Source organism: Danio rerio, chromosome 11 (assembly GCF_049306965.1).
Source record: "Danio rerio strain Tuebingen ecotype United States chromosome 11, GRCz12tu, whole genome shotgun sequence".
Classification (NCBI taxonomy): Eukaryota; Metazoa; Chordata; class Actinopteri; order Cypriniformes; family Danionidae; genus Danio; species Danio rerio.
Window position 1 is genome coordinate 12,268,902 of NC_133186.1, and position 20,346 is coordinate 12,289,247.

Here is a 20,346-nt window from a genome sequence, read left to right on the forward strand (position 1 = left end):
TGCAGCACCTTGCTGCTCATTACTGTCAGTTACACAACAATGAACCAATCAAAAGAAATCAGAGGTGGGGCAAGAGTTGCATGAGAGCTTCTGTGTACCAAGTTGAAATGACAATGGCAACATTGCAGAATTATTTCTGATTATTTTCTATTATTTTCTTTGTAAATGGCTGCTAAGTTGTTACACAGCTGTAGTTTTTTCTGTCTAACTTCAGTGATGCACGTTTGGACTGACTATTCATTATGGGAGCATGTGAAACAAACCGTCACTAGAGGTGGGTTAGAGCGAGGCTTCATGACACACTAAAACAGTCAAATCAAATGTGTCGAGGCTTTGAAATGTTTTGAACCAGTCTCTACAGTGAAACCTGATTGCTTTTAGGTATTGCTCTGAAACAACTTCAACAAAAAAATGTTTACACAAATCAAGAAATTATACCCCAGGTTGTATGAATGAGATAAGTCATTTAGTCTCTAGTGGTTATTGTTTCTGATTGGCATGTGGAAATAGTTTGAATCCAGGTTTCAAATCCAGGGTTGAATAACTATAGTCATGTGATATTTGTTTTTATTGCTCTGTTCTTGTAATGTGTTTTGTTTTAACATTGGTCTGACATCCAAATGAACTCCTTGTGAATAAATGTGTTGTTTTGGTCATAAAATTGTTTTTACATTAATAAAATACATCACATATGTATTTTGGAATGTATTTTTTATATGTAATAGAATACATATACCATTACACACCTAGTAAGACGTTAAATTAGGGCTGGGCGATGCAGAAAAAAAAAACACGATATAATGTTTAATATCATTCGGTAGCGATAATTATTCTTTTTTTTAATCTATGAAGGTATATAAGGAATTTTTTATTTAACCATTTTATTTTAACTTTACCAACATTACTAAGGCAAATAGTTTTAATAGTCAAAAACTACAAAAATTCATACACTGTTTATCTGATCTCTTATATCTTATAAAATAAACATAAGTGCAAAAGAGACTCAAATTTTATAAATAAATTGTTAAAGTGTGTGCAATAATAAAGTATAAATGCTGAACAATCAAAGCAAACGTTATGGTTGATCAACATCTGTAAGGTGTCTATATATATATAATCACAGAGTAAATAATAATCACACAGTAAACTCTATTAACAAAACAAATGATGATAATCTGAGCTTTCTAGTAAAGGATACTAGTTTGTATTTATGAAGATAATGAAAAAGCACTGCAGTGTTTGGATGCTTTGTGTTTGTCTAAGTCTGCTATGCTCACTGAAATGTGTATATTGCATACAAATTGTGAGCAGATTGGTTAGTTCCACTGACATAAATCGTGGTGCGCATCTGGCATTATGAAATGTTTTCAACTAGATGCACCTGGAAAATGCGTGCACGTCACATGTGCTTGGGTCCCATTAAGCCATGGGTCTTGACTGGAAATAACTCTAAGCTTATTGGCATTCCTTCCAAGGCGCATGCTCAACAGCCACATTTTAATAAAGCTATAGCGTTTAACACCAAAACTTCATCCCGATATCTTTTTAGCATTATTAATAATGGTGTTCGGTCAATAAATATCGATACCGTTTTATCGGCCCAGATCTATGTTAAATAAATCAACATAAGACACTGAAAACACATAATAATGAGCAGAATCATCGCAAATGTGTATGTAAACCAACATGTATATATAATTGTGTAATCATAATATAAACCACAATGTATATGTAAACCAACAAAAAACACTGAAATCCACAAATGGACTTATTTGGTTTGAGTTATAGCAGGACGCCTGTATAAACTATATCAACCTTTTTTATTATTATTATTTACTGAATCTAGAGTAAAAAGATGACCTTGATTTTATGATTTTTCATTATCTGCCAACACATCTCTGTGTTCTGAGAAGGCTTTGTTGATGACTGTAATAAGGAAATATTGTGTAAATGTGAAATACTGAGAGTTCATTTGACTGCAGAGTTATTTTCATGAGCTGATGCACACAGCAATGCAATTCAGCAAACAGCTAGAGTCAAAGTTCAGATTAACAAACACTTCCCACAAACAAACAAATCAGCAAACAAACAAAATGATGAGATCACATGATCAATAAAGCAAATGAAACTCACCAGCAAAGGATCTTGAGGCGGAAGACGTGTGTCCATTGCGGAGAGGTGGAGGTGGAGGAGGCGCATGTGCTGAAGACTGACGTCCTGAAGAAGACAGAGGAGGAGCCTTCGCACAACTCGGGGGCTCAAAGAAGGTCTGTGGGCCACCGCGGTAAGGAGGCGAAGGAGGTGGTGTTTTCCGAATATCAGTACGAGATGTAGGAGGAGGAACCTGAGGAGCTGAAAAAAAACGTCATTTTAAATGAGGGCCATTTTACATTTGTTAAAGCCTTCATTTAAAAGAATAATCACAAATATTAAATTGTGTAATCATAAACTCTAGAAGGATACTGCCAAGAGAATTAAACTGGAATGAAGACTAACAGATCTTTTAGTAAAACCTCAATTTAGGGCTGTGCAATGAAATCGAAATTTCGATTGTCCGCTTTAACGATTATAAAAAACATTCATCAAGATAAAACGGTCAATGTGTCATTTTCCCGCCCCTGTTCAAGTAATCTTGCACTAATATATTCCATTTGTTCCTTGAAAAAGCTCAGTTTCACATGAAAACTATTGAAAGCATGTATTGTGTATAGGCATGGGACAATATCTGTTTTCAAGGTATACTGCGGTTTGGAAAAGTAAAGGTTTTAAAACCGCCAAAATTTCTGGAATACCGTTCCCAAGCATGTTTAAAATTTGTTTTTATTTTTTTGTTTTATGACAACAGCTCCAGCAGAAAAGATATCCAAAGATGCCTTTTTACTCAGCCTGACATGTTTACTGCTACAAAATGTTTTAAATATTTCAAAAAATAAAACACATTGGGCCCTATCATACACCCGGCGCAGTGTGGAGCAAGATGCGGCGCAATAGTCTTTTGGTAGTTTCAGCTTGGCGCAAGAGTCGTTTTGAGGCGTTGCGCTACGCTGTTTAAATAGCAAATGCATTAGCGCTCATTTGTTCGCCCATAGGCGTTCTGGTTTAAAAAGGAAGGCGTTCTGAGGCGGACCGCTGGCACGTTGCTATTTTCAGAAACCATAATAGATTTTTCATTAGACCAAAATTAACCCGGTCTAAACTCCGGCGCAGAGTTGCGCCTCGCTTATGCACTGCATAATACGCACAAGAGAGCAATAGTCAAATATCTTTACATATGAAAAAATGTAAATATTAAGGATATATATAGGATATAATAAGAATAGATATAGGATATAAATATAAAGGATTAAAATATTACAAAACATATTATTTTCTAGCCTACATAAATATGAAAAATCACTGCTTTTATGTCTTCTTCATCTCGGGAGGCTTTTTCAGTTCATTCATAACAATTTGCTTTTGTATAATGGTATTATTATTAGCAGTATTATTTATTATATCCATATTTATATTTGTTTTATTAAAAACAAGCTTAGATTTGCCCACCTGTCAGGTTTTAGACCATATGGGGCATGGCAGGTGTATTTGGAAATAACTCAGGTTTTTGACCACACTTGGTCATTATTGTTCATTTATTCGTTTGCTGGAAATTAGAACTGAATTTAAAAATAGTTTTGAAACGAATCTTTGCGCTTAACAAACAAAATTAATCATTTATAGGCTAATTGATGTCTGTGCGTAAAGGTTTCCCTATCCAAGAGCGAATGTGAAAGTAGTTCCATTATCTCTCATTCTCACGCAGTAGATGCTCTGTTTAACAGTTTTCTGTTAAAAAAACTGTCAACTGTTAACTGTTTGCTTGTGAAATGCTAATTTTTTCCACTTAGACTTACTTTGCGTCCTGTAAATAGCGAATGCGCTCTTGGCGTGACGCAGCTGGGTCTTAAAGGGAATGGGAGATGAGACTCTAATTGGTTTATTCTCAAAACACACCTATAACTCATTAAGAAAATAAACTCAACCCTTTTAGCCCATGCGCCTTGGCGCAAAGCACATTTTCCCGTCCGTAAATTAGCAAAAATGCGTTCTGACACGCCCTGAAAGCGTTTGCGCCCTGCGTTTTGCGCTCTGCGCATGGACCGTCAAAATAGAGCCCATTGTTTTTAAAGGGGGAAATTATTGTAGTTTTTTACCCAGACATTTAAAAAGAATATATTTTAAGAGCAGTTATCTCCACACCATGATAACGTGAAACCGTGATATTTTTGTGCAAGGTTATCATACCATAAGAATCTTACACTGGCCCATGCCTAAGTGTATATTAAAAAATGCCAAAATGGTGAAATACAAGCAAATGAATGTGACCCTTAGTGATTATTCACACACACCCTCATCTGATACGTAATAAATGAACATAAAGAGTTGAACATTTAACCGCATTTGAAAGTGAAACCATAATTTGGAAATGTTTGGCTCTTAAAACGATAGAAAAATACAATGGTGCAAGGTGTGTATCTGCTATAGTCAAATCGCAGGATTAGATTATTTATTAAATATTAAATATAAAGATATTCTTTCTATAATTTATTCATTCATTTTCTTTATCTTTTGACTTGTGGGGGAAACTGAAGCATCCGGAAGAAACCCATGCGAACATGGGGAGAACATGCAAAATCCACAAAGAAATGCCAACTGACCCAGAGGAAGCTCGAACCAGTGACATTCTTGCTGTGAAGCGACAGCGGTACCCACTGTGCCACCCTTCTTTTATAATATTGCCTAAAGATATTTTTTACATTGATGACCATGTTATTTCACGTTTGATCGTTACATTTTTGTATTTGAATACTCTTAGACTTAACTTTTAATTTTGCTCTGTCGTATGATTTTAATTTATTATATTTTATGCAGATGCACTTAATAAATAAAACACTTGATCATCCCAGTCGATCTAAATGATTGAAATATTCTCAAATAAAGCTATTGAATAATATTTCTATAGCAATATGTATCCTAGCAAAACAAAATATCACGCTGTCAGACTGTTTCAGTATCATGCAGCCCTAATATTAATTAAAAAAAGACAAGCAAAAAGTCTCTCGCTTCTCTTGACTGAAGGACTTTGTAGCTTTATAAGAAACAAATCAAGTTTAATTCTAACAGTGAAGATGCTTAAAGCACTGTTCATTTCATTTGTATATTTTTATTGTTTTGTTTTTATTCCTTTTCATAATTTTTTGAACTTTTTGTTTGTTTTTTACATTGTCTCGTTCTGCTTCAGTATTTGGAATGATTTTTAAAATGTATAGGTCTAAAAGCAACCTTGTTTACAGGAAAACATTTTTATATTTATATATAAAAACGGCGATGCAGTGTCGCCTCACAGCAAGAAGATCGCTGGTTCGAGCCTCTGCTGGGTCAGTTGGCATTTCTGTGTGGAATTTGCATGTTCTCCCTGCATTTGCATGGGTTTCCTCCGAACCCAGATTAATACAGGGACTAAGCCGAAAAGAAAATGAATGAATGAATGAATGAATGTATTGCAGGTGCATTCACATCACGTTGGTCACAGCAAGATGCCGATGTACAATTTACACATGACACTCAACACGATTTTATCTACATCTACAAAATAACAGTGTATTGTTTTTACTTGGTTTCTAAAGGGTTAGTTCCCCCCAAAAATGTTAATTCTGTTATTATTTACTCACTGTCATCTCTATATGTTCTATATGATCATAACTGCAAAAAAAAAAAAATGTCTTAAATATTTGTGGAGGCCACATTTATAGTGTAAACGACAAAAGTACAAATTTGCTGACTTCAATAACTCAAGGATTTATAAATTCCTGAGTTTTTCCACTCAGAATTATGTTAGTGGTGGTGTTCATGTGCATTTAACCTATGAATACAATCTTTCCGACATGATTTGAATGCAGGAAAAATGTTCATAACCACCCACTCCTATACAATACTGTGAGGAATGTAATAGAAAGTTTAGTTCCAGCCTTGCTCCAACAAATACTTGTAGTTTTCTAGTTATCCCGTTCGACTTGATTAGCTGGATCAGGCATCTTTAATGTCATGTAAAAGTTGACATCTGACATCATGCACCTCACTCAGGACATTTTGTTAGGGCTTCTCCTACCATAATACACCTAAAACAGGAATTGCTGTAAAACTCGTCAATGACAGGGAAGTGTTTTCTCTCATCTACAGCAAGGAAAGAGACAAAATAATTTAGCGATTTGAAGCACATAATAATACCAGCTATGTAAAGCACAAATGATGTCCTTCAATTCAGATAATCCAGTGGCCATCATCCTTAACCAATCTCCTTCATTGTAAGCTGCTTGCTTTTCTGTCCGTTTCACTGCTCTGTTTGTTAGATGTTTGCTCCCAGTTTCTTTTGCAGTCTGAAGTGCGTCACATCCGCTGCTTACTGCACAGGCTGTAAAACATGTTCCCCTCCATGTAATGTTAGGATTGTGAGGGCGCACGCAACATCTAAGTCCAAACTGAAATAAATATATTTTGATTATATGGTTTGGAATTGTTTTTTTTATGAGATTATTTCGATTTTTTTCGGTTATTTTGCAGGATCGCGAAAAATGACTTTTTGTTGATTTTGTGTTGGATTCTGTTTAGGGTCCTCATGACAAGTCTAACTTATTTTAATTATATTTCTCAATGGTGGAGTAAATAAACACTCTTTTTACCCTGTCAAAAACACTTTTTTGCTTCATATCTCTTTCAATGCTAATGAGCTGCTGCTCAACCCCGTCCCTCTCTGGGTCAATAATGGCTGTGTTAGTTGCACACATCATAAAGACAAAATTTAAGATCATGCTAGGTCGTCTCCTGCACTATATTATCATCACACATATTATATTACATATTGACATTGCAGCCTGCATTTATCTATGTAAAATGTATTTAAACAAATAACTATATATAAAAAGGGACACTACAGGATTAAACAAATTCTCAAAACTTAGGCCACGTTTACACTTACATGTTTTAGTTTTAAAACGCATCAGTTTTGCTAAAGTTACATGTTCCATCCACACTACCCTGAAGGTTTCAAGCCTTCAAGCCAGAAATCAAACCTTACATAAAACCCAGGCCTGTAGCCAGACACCTAAAAGGAGTGGTTCTTTTTTTCTCAAAAAGTGGACCTTTTTGTAGTTATTCGCCTCAAATTATGAGGTTCAAATCCTGCATTTTAGTGACATTTTAAGCAAAATTTGTGCTGGATTAGTTTGTCAGATGGTTATCATTACCAAACTTTTTCATGCAACAAAAATATTTCCTATATTTTGATCGTTTTGCTGATTTGCAGTGCTTATCATGCAATTGTATTTTTTGTTTACCAAAAGGTATTTTTATTTACAAATGTACAATTAAACTGTATTATTACAGTTTCATAAATAATGTAATGAATGAGATTAGAATTTTAAAAATATATAAAAAAATTAAATGCTAATTTATTATCATCCATCACAGAAAAACAAACAAAAAAATGGCAATCTGTAAAACTTGTTTTAAATTAAAAACTGTAGCCTACATGCAAATAACTGCTCAGCTCATTTGCTCAGTCAGAATTAATCCATTTAAAAAAAGAAAAGCCTTCATTTATTGGTATTTTATTGGTTATTCTTCCTAAAGCCTTCTTCTATTGGTTATTTTCACATTTTATTATGGCATACTGTCAAAACTGGGACAAATGAGCTCATAGGGGGCGAATTCTGGACATTGTCAAGGGGGGTCTGTCTATCGAACCACCCGAACCCCACTGGCTACGGGCCTGAAAACAATGTACAAAAGTGGAAAACTTAATCCGAAGTCATGTTTAAAAGCTCACTCACTCACTCACTCACTCACTCACTCACTCACTCACTCACTCACTCACTCACTCACTCACTCACTCTCTCACTCACTCACTCACTCACTCACCCACCCACCCACCCACCCACTCACTCACTCACTCTCTCACTCACCCACCCACCCACTCACTCATTCACTCTCTCACTCACTCACTCACTCACTCACTCACCCACCCACCCACCCACTCACTCACTCACTCTCTCACTCACCCACCCACCCACTCTCTCACTCACTCACTCACTCACTCACCCACCCACCCACCCACCCACTCTCTCACTCACTCTCTCACTCACTCACTCACTCACTCACTCACTCACTCACTCACTCACTCTCTCACTCACTCACTCACTCACTCACTCACTCTCTCACTCACTCACTCACTCACTCACTCACTCTCTCACTCACTCTCTCACTCACTCACTCACTCACTCACTCTCTCACTCACTCACTCACTCACTCACTCACTCACTCACTCACTTACCCTTGACTTGTTCCAAACCATCTGCTAAACATAAAAGATTATATTTTGAAGAATTTTGGAAACATGTAAACATTTACATCCATAGAAGGAAAAACAAATACTACGAAAGTCAAAGGTTAAAGGTTTCCATTACTCAACAGAACAAGTGCGTTGAAACAAGTCAAGGTTGAGTAAATGTTGGAAGAATCTTCAATTTTGAGTGAACTATCCTTTTATGCCGAGGCATAAATTTGATGTAAATTAATTTTTGGTGATTCGCCTCACTTTATTGCTTTGTGTTTAGTGCAAAATGGCCTTTAGGCCTGTCTTGATTTTCATCTCAAGATGTTTTACCTGTGCTGGTCCCACTGGATCACGAGCTGGTGAAGGGGGGGCGTCTGTTTCGCTGGGAAGGTGGTGGAGGAGGTGGAGCTTGGTTACGGGCATTAGCATTACCATGGCCTCTCCTGTTAAGTGAGTTTTGCCTCTGTGGCAACTCCGGGGCTGGGTCACCATTTGCAGTAGGCGGCTGACGATAAGGTGGAGGTGGTGGAGGTGCATTTCCAGAAGAAATTGAAGATGATGAAGAGGAGCGAGATGAAAGGGGAGGATGTCTAAGAGTCCCCTCATGAGCAGGTGAAGGTGGAGGCCCTTTGCTTACAGGTGGTGGTGGTGGTGGAAAGGGATTGTCGCGACTCTGCCCAGAGCCCTGTTGAGCTGAAGAGGGTCCACGATTGCCAGCACGATTGAACGGTGGAGGAGGAGGAGCGGAGTTGGTGGGTTTTAGGGTGGAACTGCTTGGAACTGATGGTTTGGAGACGTCTGGAAGTGAGGGACGATGATTTCATTGCTGTTCGGGAGGTGAGGTGCGACATCCATCACCACGACTGGAGCCGTCCTCTTCAGAATTACTCAGACCTCGAGGTACTGCAGGGCACGAGCCAAGTGGATGCAAAGCTGAACGCTTTGCGATCGATTTTCAAATAAATAAACAAAAGAGAGCAAAAAATGTTCAATGGAAACAACAAGACTCTAGAAATATGCATAAAAATCATGAATCAAATGCATTTTAATTTGACTAAAAGATTTGCATAATTTTTCCCAGAGATGGGTTGTGGCTGGAAGGGCATCCGCTGCGTAAAAACTTGCTGGATAAGTTGGCGGTTCCTTCCGCTGTGGCAACCTTGAATTAATAAAAGGGACTAAGCCAACAAGAAAATGAAAAAATGAATGAATTTGCATAATTTATGCATTTAATTTGATTTGAAACTTTAGATAAAGTGGATTCTCAACCCACAGAAATGATTATGTTTATTATTCATATATCATGTTAGCTTCCTGTAATGTAAAGATTTAATTCCCTTAAACCAGGGATCACCAAACTTGTTCCTGGAGGGCCGGTGTCCAGCAGATTTTAGCTTCAACCCTAATCAAACACACCTGAACAAGCTAATCGAGGTCTTACTAGGTATACTTGAAACATCCAGGCAGGTGTGTTGAGGTAAGTTGGAGTTAAACCCAGCAGAAACACCCGCCCTGCAGGAACTGAGATTGGTGACCTCTGCCTTAAACACACGAGATAGAATCTTTGTTTTAAATTTTGCGCATAAATTCGCAACTTTGAAAGAAAACAGTTTTTGAAAAGGAAACTGACCACCGACGGGTCGTAATTTAGGCACTGCTTCACTGAACAACCCTCCCATTGCCTTTGGACCAGAGCCACCTTCAAAACCATCTCTACCAACACCACCACTATTGTCTCCGCCGCCTCCCCCTCCTCCTCCTCCACCACTTCGACCTCCAGCCTCTGTCAAAAAAATAAATAAATACGTTTTGTTGATCAAATATTAATGCAATAATTCAAATATTATTTATCAAAAATGACTTGTATTTTGGAGTGGAGTCCAGTCGACTTACTTTCAAGAACAAGTGCACTTCTGTCATTGACCCCAGTCGTCTTCTTTAGTTTGGCGCCTTAACAGATGTCAGACAGAAGATCACCTCTTCCTTTTGCTTCATCTCGGTTCAGTTTTGGAGCTGTCGTGTTTGGCTGAACGAAAACACATTTGTATGTAGTAGAAAAATGTGTTCATTATTATTATTTTTTTAAATTCACTGACTTTCACTGATGTTAATTATAATTCACTGACTCGCTTTATATATATATATATATATATATATATATATATATATATATATATATATATATATATATATATATATATATGTGTGTGTGTGTGTGTGTGTGTGTGTGTGTATATAAAACTTATAATATAATATAACTTTTTATGTGGTTTAAACGTCTTATTTAGGTAGGAAAACTTTAAAAGATTTAACATGCCATGAATATTAAAAGAATATTAAATAAATATTGTCTGTAATAAGTCTGTGACTGATTCTCTCTTCGGCATCTTTAGTGTCCAACCAGATAAAGTGCTGGAGGGTCCAAATAATGGTCAAATCTTATCTGGGAAAGAGAACTCAATGCATTCATTTTATACATTTCCTATATTTTCGAAAATGAATATGTGCCTGTTATTGTTTCTGTGCCAACAGCGCCCCCAGCTGGATTGAGCATGGTCATATCAAGTGAAATTAAAAACTTAAGACCGCTTTAAAATTTGAAAAAAAAATTTAAAAATGAAAAACAATGGCCTCTTTTCATTATTTACAAAGTAGCAATAACAACTAATTATGACACCGTGATTACATTTATATTCCTCTATAATATATTGGATGAAACATCTTTGCGTGCGAGCTAAATTATGAAGCAAAAACAGTAAATGCACGCAATATGGCCGAATGGCAGTAATGCACGCAGTAAATAACAATATGGCCGAATATGCACAACAAAAAAACTGACGATGTCTGTGTATTAGTTTGTTTCCATTTATCATAACATTTTTGACCATTTCATTATAATATAAATAATATGTAATCAAAATATATACAGATTCTACTATTAATAAATATATAGTGCTGTCAAAGTGCGAGGCTATTTGAATGAAAACAAGCGCAGCCCGGTTTACCTCAGCTCCGATGACGCAAAAAATAGAATCTTTGGAACACATGCAGTACATGACGTAGTGCTTCTCTAGCTCTGAATTTTCTACACGCGCATCATTATTTGTTCATTTGTAGAGCTGTAAAACATGTCTATGGAGCGAAAACGGAGTTCTCACAGCTATCAGGTGTATGGTTTCCGTACACCCCCAATACCCGGCACGAACGAGGCTGCGTTTCATCCCGTTTGTGTCGGTGAGGGATATGAGAAGAGTAGGAGAGAGGACGAGTGTTTGGATAGGAGGCCAAGCAGGAAACGAAAGATGGAGGAGATTTCTGCTGAAGAGCCTCCAAGAAAGAGAATGAAAGAGTTTTTTAAGGGATGTGAGAGAAAGAGGAAAATAGAGGACGGTCTTGATGAGGGACCAGAGAGAAAAAGAAGAAAATATGAGTATTTAGATAGGAGGCCTAACAGGAAAAGAAAGATGGAGGAGATTTCTGCTGAAGAGCCTCCAAGAAAGAGAATGAAAGAGTTTTTTAAGGGATGTGAGAGAAAGAGGAAAATAGAGGACGGTCTTGATGAGGGACCAGAGAGAAAAAGAAGAAAATATGATTATTTAGATAGGAGGCCAAACAGGAAAAGAAAGATGGAGGAGATTTCTGCTGAAGAGCCTCCAAGAAAGAGAATGAAACAGCTTTTTAAGGGTTCTGAGAGAAAAATTAATGGGGAAGACAGTTTGTCTTTTTCTAGTTTGCCTATTAGGAGGCTAAGCAGAAAAAGAAAGTGGGAAGAGAGTTCTGCTGAAGAGCCTCCGACAAAGATAAGCAGGACAGAGTATTTTATTAAGGGGTTTAAGAGAAAAGGGAAAATGGAGGATATATTTGAAGAGGGACCCGAGAGAAAAAGGAGAAAATATGAATATTTAGAGTGTTTAAATAGGAGGCAACCCAGAAAAAGAAAGAGGGGTGAGATTTTTGGTGAAGAGCCTCTCAGAAAAAGGAAAGAGGATCACTATTTTGATGGGGGGTTAAAAAGTAAAAGAAAAAGGGAAGAGATTTATTTTGAAGAGTCTTCTAGAAAGATAGAGGATGTTGATATGGGGTCAGAGACAAAGAGGAAAAGGGAGGAGGGTTTTGATGAGGGACCAGAAAGAAAAAGGAGAATGTATTTTGATTGGAGGCCGAACAGAACAAGAAAGAGAGAGGAGAGTTTTGTTGAAGAGCCTTTAAGAAAAAGGAGAAAATCAGAGTATTTTGATAGGAGGCCGAACAGAAAAAGGAAGCCGGAAGACAGTTCTGTTATAGTGTCTCTGAGGAAAAGGAGAAAGGATGAGTATTTTGATAGTGGGCCGAACAGTAAAAGAAAGAAGGAAGAAAGTTCTGTTGAGCATCCGGAAATGTGGAGAATGTTGGAGAGCTTTAAAAAGCTGACCACTTTTTACTCCAGTCCAACAATTGAATTAATGGATGTCCAGAGTTCTTCCAGCCATTCTGTTTCGGTTCAAGCACACCACAGTCCAACCAGTGATATTCTGAGGCGGTATGAAGTCAGAAGAATTCTCTGTAGGAGAGGATCTGACACCATCTACGAGGGCAGGCGTATGACCGATAACCTCAAGGTGGCAGTGAAAGTTGTAAGAAAGTTTTGGGAGGTGACATGCATAGTGGTAAGTAAACCAAAGCTTCTTTTCCCCCCACACAGTATGGCTTTTCACACTTGTCATTGATAACCTGGGTCATAATCTAAACCATTTAAAGGGAATCCTAGAATTTCACATACATTATAATACACATAACAAATAGTTTCATTGTGGTTTTGATGCATTTATCATATACTGTATGTACAGTGCTCAGCTTATATAAATACACCCTTCACAATCCTCTTTTAAATTCATATTTTTATAGGAAGCTAGACAATATTATATTTGTGCATGTACATTAAATTAGCCAGTACTGAAGTCAAACCTGGAGCTTATCTAACAAAATAACTTATGATAACAATCCAAAATTAGTACACCCAAATTTATGTGTCATAGAAAAGTATTAAATACAAATTTAAAAAAAAAGAGGAAAAATCAAGAGAAGCAAAAAATATTTAAAAATTTTATTAAAATTGGGTTGTAATTTTTGCAAAGTTTTACAAAATTTTATTGTATTATCTTTCAATTTCTAAATATGTTTGGTGACAAAATTGTTATTTTGATAAATATATGTGTTTAATGAATCTGTTTTGTTTAAATGCACCAAAATACATTGCCTATATTCACTGAGAAATGCATAAAATATTCATTTTCAAAATGGGGTGTACTCAATTATGCTGAGCACTGTAACTCTGAGAAAAAGACTTTAGAAATGTAACTTTGACTATACTCACAGAATTCCTAGATAGAAGTAAACTTGATGTATTTACTGACACAATCATTTTCAGGAAACGCTAACAGTTCACTTATATTTGAATACATTTTTCGTAAATTTGACGACTTGCATGAGAAAGTTCAATTTAATGTTGATTTATTTTTTTCAAAATTATTCAAATTAAAAGGATAGTTCATCCATCATGCATTCATCATCAGGTGGTTCCAAATCTTTTTGAGTTTCTTTTGTTGAAAGAATACTGAATACTTGTAACCATTGACTTCCATAGTACGAGCAATAAATGCTAAATTGTACTTTTACCTTTAGTTAAAAAGGAGTACAGAATGATGATTAAGCAGTGTGAAAGCCATCTTTTTAAACTGAAAATGTAAATAATTTGGATTAAAATGGACTAACATTTTTTTTTCTTTTCTAGCCTGGTCATCCTGTAGCCCTTCCATTAGAAGTCGGTCTATTAGCCCTTGTTAATAAGAGCCTCAGAGGTCCAAAGACCATTCAGCTGCTGGACTGGCAGGATCTGCCTGATTATTACACCATTATCTTGGAGTGTCCATCACCACGGGTTTGCCGTGAAGCCAACTTGAGTCAACAGAGCAACGGTGAGAAGCTTTTTGTTTTTAATTTCTGTTCAAGAGGTGATTTATATTTACATATATTAAAATGTACAGTTGATGGCAGAATTATTAACCCCCATTTGATTTTTTTTCTTTTTTAAATATTTCCCAAATGATGTTTAACAGAGCAAGGAAATTTTCACAGTATGTCTGATAATATTTTTTCTTCTGGAGAAAGTCTTATTTGTTTTATTTTGACTAGGATAAAAGCAGTTTTTAATTTTTGTGATTCGCACCCCACCCATGGGGGTAAACGAACAGAACCCAAAATCATACGAAAAATGTCGACACCTTCATGCATTATATAAAGATGATAAGTTTGATTTAGTCCTTTATCAGATTGTTAATCCATGATGTTGTTTTTTTTTTGTTCAACACAGGAACAATATCAACAATTGCAGGAAAGTCCAACAGCTCTGGGCTGTATGATACCGATCAAAGTGCAACATCAGTATCCAGTTCCAGTACAGATGATGAGCCAGCGAGAAACATGAGGATGACAGGCAATATAGATTTTGTACTTCTCTGGACCCAGAACAGAGAAGACAAACTGCTACAACCGATTAGCGTTGAGATGGTGTCCGCTCAGTCGGTAAAGCAGCCTGCTGTGCCAGTACATCCAAGACCCGCTGGACCTGCTGGAAATGGACAAAACATTTTGAATAGGTTTGAATTAATAAGAATGGTTGTCCATGGAACATTTGGCACCGTCTATGAAGGGAAACGCAGACGAGATGGCATTAAGGTATGAATCTTACTATTCATTTCAGGTCCAAGAGATGTCTTTCATCTTGTTTACAATCATATGAAATGTTTTGTTTTGTTATTCAGGTGGCAGTAAAATTCAATAGAAAACGCAGGAGCATGCAGTACATCAACATTGTAAGCATCTTTTTCAGATATTTACATGTAAATAAAAGAGTTTGTCCAGTATATTCATCCATATTGGGGAAATGAAAATCTAACAATCCTTAAAATGATTTTTCTTCTAGCCTGGACATTTTGCACCCGTTCCATTAGAGGTGGCCAGGTTACTCATGCCTAAAAAGGACCCAACAGTTCCACAGAAGTTTAAGCTGCTGGACTGGCAGGACAAGCCCGATTACTACATTATGGTCCTGAAGCGTGCCTCATCGTGGAAAGGTGTGCCACATCATGCCACATGTTATGATAATGTGCAACTGGTTTGTCTTGTGTCTTGAACTAAGAATCATAAGAAACATATTAAAACAAAAATCTAGTTGAATTTTAGGGCAATGATCAAGTTTCTAATCCAGGTCTTTAGTTCAATCTTTGACTCTCAAAAGCATCTGCTAAATGACTAAATCTAAAGAATCAGAAATGATTGAAGTTCTGACAGAGTGCGGGTGAATAATTCCCATTAAAGTATACCATCAGCACCAGGGAGTTAGTTGAAAGGCCAGAAATATACTTTAAAAATAAACAATTGACCTAAATATTGAGGAGAGGACTTGGGGAATGTGTCTCTTTTGTAATCATGTGTTATTTATTAGCATTAGAAAAATGTCCACAGATTTTAAGGTAAATTTGGACCTTTCTGTGTTTCTTTAATGTCTTGTTGTTTAGCTATAATATTGTGTATCATGGATTTTGAATATGTAATGATGCAAATAATGAGATCAAAATGTATTTTTAATGTTTTGGACTGTCAGAATTTTATGCATTAACGTAGACATGAATAAGTAAATAATGATAATTGAGATGGTATTTTCCTGTGTAATGAAATTAATGCTTTTAAATGCTTTTAAAGGTGAAGGAAAATATTTCTTCTGTGGTTAATTACAGTATATTGAAATGAAATGGAGATGGCCGTCTAACTAATGATGTAATGTGATTGACTGTGGGATAAAAGGGTGGAGTGAGATTTGATTATTTCCTTTATAAGATTTTTAATCCAGGGCATTGTTTTTTTTTTTTTTTTTCAATACAGATGCAAAATCAACAACTGCACCGCAAGAAAAGAACCTGCTACAACCGATTACTGTTGAGATGGTGTCTGCCTTGTCATCGATGAAACAGTGTACTCTGCCAATATATCAGGGCCCTGCTAGAAATGGACAGAAAAGGTTGAGGGGGTTTGTATTAAAGAGAATGATTGGCCAGGGAGGATTTGGAAGAGTCTATAAAGGGACCCGCATACACGATGGCAGAAAGGTATCATTGCTTTTTCACAGAGCAAAATGTTTTATCTCACTATCCATTTTGATTCCTCTTAGTGCTTTTGATCTTGTTTACAATAAAATAATTTGTTTTGTTGTTCAGGTGGCTGTAAAGTTCATCAAGAAGTGGGCGACCATGCAGTACATCAATATTGTAAGCATATTTTTCAAACATTTACATGTAACTAAATTAAAAGATTGTCCAGTGTATCCACATATGGGAAAGGACCTTCATCTAACAATCCTTAATGACCTTTCTTCTAGCCGAGACATTTTGCACCTGTTCCATTAGAGGTTGCCCTGATGCTCATGGTTAATAAGAGCCCCAGGGTTCCAGAGATCATTCGGCTCCTGGACTGGGAGGACTATCCTGGCCACTACATCTTGGTTTTGGAACTTTCCACACCCTGTGAAGATCTGAGCGTCTATGTTAAACGCTCTGGAGGATTCCTCAATGAAACCAAAGCACGGGTTATCATGGGGCAGACGATACGGGCCGCTCAAGTGTGCTGTGCTCGCGGAGTCTTTCACCGTGACATAAAGCTGGAGAACCTGCTGATCAACCCACAAACACTCCGGGTCAAACTGATTGACTTTGGGTGCGGGGACCTCCTGAAGGATTCTGCGTATCATCACTACAGTGGTATGTGTATTATGATGCAAATTTCAAACAGTTTTGAACTTCAATTCTAATGACAAGTGACAGTAAGGGTTAGATCAACCAAAACTGAAAGTTCTGTTAATTACTAGGGCTGTGTGTTTAATCAGAATCGATTCGGAATTTAAAACATTTCGATTAGCTAATCAAGTGATATTGGAGTAATATTGCAGGAATTAATAACAGAAATAATTTTTTTGGGTAAACTAATGCTTTAAAGCATGTTGTAATAACCACAAAACATGCTAATGTATACAGTGAAAACCTGTGGTAGTATTTCAGCATAATCTCTCTTCTCTTCAACATAATCTCTCTTCTCTTCAGGGACGAGACAGTATTCCCCTCCTGAGTTTAACATGATGAGACGGTACCATGGGAAACCTGCCACTGTGTGGTCATTGGGAATCCTGTTATATGTACTGCTGTGTGGACGCCTTCCACGATCCAGGATTTTGCTGCGGATGAATTCAAGCTGTTGGTCCAGTTCTCGCTTGTCACATGGTGATTTGCCATTCATCACAACAAAAATCAATTATATTTCTGAATCACTCACAAGTTTAAAGCTTACAGCTTCATACAAGGACAACTGTAAGACGTCAAGTTTAAAATTCCTCTTTCTCTCTTTTCTGCAGACTGTTGTGATCTGATTTGCTGCCTCCTGCAACAAGATCCATCTAAGCGGATCAGTTTAGAAGACATCCCGCATCATCCATGGTTCAAGGTATTTTGAAGAAATATTCACATTTCATCTTTTTTATGTGTTTGTTTTATAAGTACATAATTCACTCTAACATCAGAATAAATCCAAGTGTAATGTAGACATTAGACCTAATTTCTGTATTTTCTTTTCAGGTCACCAAATGTAGCAGCTTGCCAAAGAGGTAAAATATCACCACAGTTTCATAGTTCCCTCTACACCCAATTATCTGGTGGGATCGACAAGTTTTGGTTTGTCGTTATTTTAATTATTCATTTTATTTAAGATACAGATCAAAGCAAACTATTTCTCACTATTTAAGGGACTGACCATTTATTACATCTCGTGTTGACTTCCTTCAGGGTGTATCAAGCATTAAAATAAGGGAATTAGTCCACACCTGCTAAGATTTGTCTCTGAAGGGTGTAAGGGTGTCTGGATGAGGGAATTACAGGAGTTTTCCAGGAGAAATTACATGGCGGGTCTGGAAAAACGTAAGACTCTATGGAAAACAGGAGTGTTGGCAGGTATGGGTCAGTCCCCTGTGTGATTTGCACCCGACCCATGGGGTAAACGAAGAGAACCCAAAATCATGCAAACCAACTAATTATGATTATCTATATTTTATATGATTAGTTATGAGTTAATGCAAATGTCAGAAACAAGAGGCTGATTAACATGTAAATTTGAATACTTTGAACCAGGGCTGCCAACTCTCACACATTCAGCATCAGACTCATGCAATTGGCAGTATTTTTATGGCAAAAAATGTCCACTTCCTCATGCATCCCCTCACCCTGCCCGCTCTTCAGTTATTACAGGGTGTAGACGTATCCCGTCTGAACGGTTGTTGTTCAGGGATACAGCTGCAGCTGGAAATAAACTAGAATTATTTAAATCACTTCTTAAATTACCCATTAATTGTATTTTATTAACACCTACCCTCACAGTAATGTAATTATTTTGTACAGTAATCATATTGTTCTACTAATATAAATAATTATCGTTAATGTATATTCACAGCTGTATCCTTTCTAGACTTCACCTGTCTGAACTAACACTATGCTTGATTGTTGTAAATGTTCACCCTGTTTGCTCTGTACCCAGAAATGCTGCACAGCAGGGGAAGATCAGGCCACTACATGAGAACGAGAGGGAAACACCGAAGGGAATCAAAGTAGGATAAGTATCGCTGGATAAGTATCATCTTTTTATCTTCAGCGCTGAAAGCTACTGTTCTTGGATGCAACTCATGGGGCCGACAGGTATGGAGTGAATTTTGTGCCAATATTTTACAAACAAATCCAGCATTTTGCGAAGACTCACTCGACTCGCTAACAAAGCAAAACTCAGTGGTGCATCACGAATACAATCACATTTCACAGAAAAATACAGCTGTATACCTGTCCATTACGAGTTTGAGGCGGTTGCTCTCCTCTGAGACTCTCTACCCGATTTCCTCAGATGCAATCGGGTGGATTCTCCCACTAGTGCATTCAGGCGGATTTTCTTGCAAATGCGGTTGCGCCATTTCTTTCAACGAGACAGTAAATGGCGCTATGGGTCAGTCTACGTTAATCTCCTAGAGGAAGCCTGAAACCCATGCCTAAACTACAGCTGACTAAAATAAAATGATCGGTGAACAGATGAGTTTCTGTCTTACTGTATCTACTTAACATAATATATCGATCATTTAGACGTTAATGTAAACGGTTAGTATAAAATCAGCAGTTACGAGGCTGTAATATTATCATTATTTCTATATATTCTACATTATTGCGAAAAATTAACCTCGCTATTCTATTAAATGAAATATTATAATGTAGATAGATATGACATATGTTCTTTCGCTTTAAACATAATCACTAATGTAGGACAGTATAACTAATTACTTAATGTGTTTGTGGTTAGATGTAAATGTTTGATTTCCCGATTAAACTCGTCGTGGAGGGCTGATAAAATGTGTTAAAATGTTGCAATAACCTGTTTGGCGTAATATAATCTTAATATGATATTCCCAAGTTTATTAATATATGATTAAAATAATTATTTAAATAATAAAAAAATCAACCTAACCTTTAGCTACTAATTATGCATAAAAATATGAAGTAAAAATTAAGAATTAGCTTATTAAATGTTTTATTACAATGTAAAATGTATTAGCTGGCGCTTTTAAGTGTAATAATGTTTCAATAAACTGGTGAAAAGGCAGAAACTCACCTGTTTGCTGTAGTGTTTTACGTAATATAATATTAATTTCATATTCCCTAGTTTCAACATATCTATTAATTATTATCTTAGAATTATTAAATTTATTTTTAAAAATGCTAATAATTGTGTATATAAATATAGACTGAAAATTAAATGTTTTATCACTTTAAAATTAATTAGCTGAATCCTAAATAAAAGTTTATTATTATTATTATTATTGATGTGTTTATTTGTTATTATTATTATTATTATTATTATTATTG

At 36.4% G+C, this 20,346-nt stretch overlaps 1 protein-coding gene and 1 long non-coding RNA gene across 6 annotated transcripts in view; one reads left to right on the top strand and one right to left on the bottom strand.

Moving 5' to 3' along the window:
• Positions 1–11,613, bottom strand: part of LOC141376557 (uncharacterized) — a 51,974-nt gene extending 40,361 nt beyond the window's left edge. For 2 of the 5 annotated variants that reach the window (XR_012387063.1, XR_012387060.1), the window contains exons 1-4: positions 11,374–11,613; positions 10,262–10,394; positions 8,699–10,151; positions 2,134–2,344 (exon numbers count right to left, since the gene is read on the bottom strand). This is a non-coding gene — a long non-coding RNA (uncharacterized lncRNA). Of the gene's footprint in view, positions 1–2,133; positions 2,353–8,698; positions 10,152–10,261; positions 10,397–11,373 lie in introns of those variants that run through there. The other 3 variants (XR_012387062.1, XR_012387064.1, XR_012387061.1) reach the window with 3 other exon arrangements.
• LOC137490405 (uncharacterized) lies at positions 11,269–19,987 on the top strand. Its single transcript, XM_073916483.1, has 12 exons — positions 11,269–13,014; positions 14,139–14,322; positions 14,718–15,082; positions 15,169–15,219; positions 15,330–15,480; positions 16,289–16,512; positions 16,621–16,671; positions 16,782–17,160; positions 17,500–17,676; positions 17,808–17,896; positions 18,028–18,056; positions 18,980–19,987. Exons 1-12 carry the CDS (start codon positions 11,497–11,499, stop codon positions 19,056–19,058), a joined length of 3,297 nt encoding a protein of 1,098 aa, XP_073772584.1. The 5' UTR covers positions 11,269–11,496; the 3' UTR covers positions 19,059–19,987.
• The last annotated feature ends 359 nt before the right edge of the window (positions 19,988–20,346 follow it).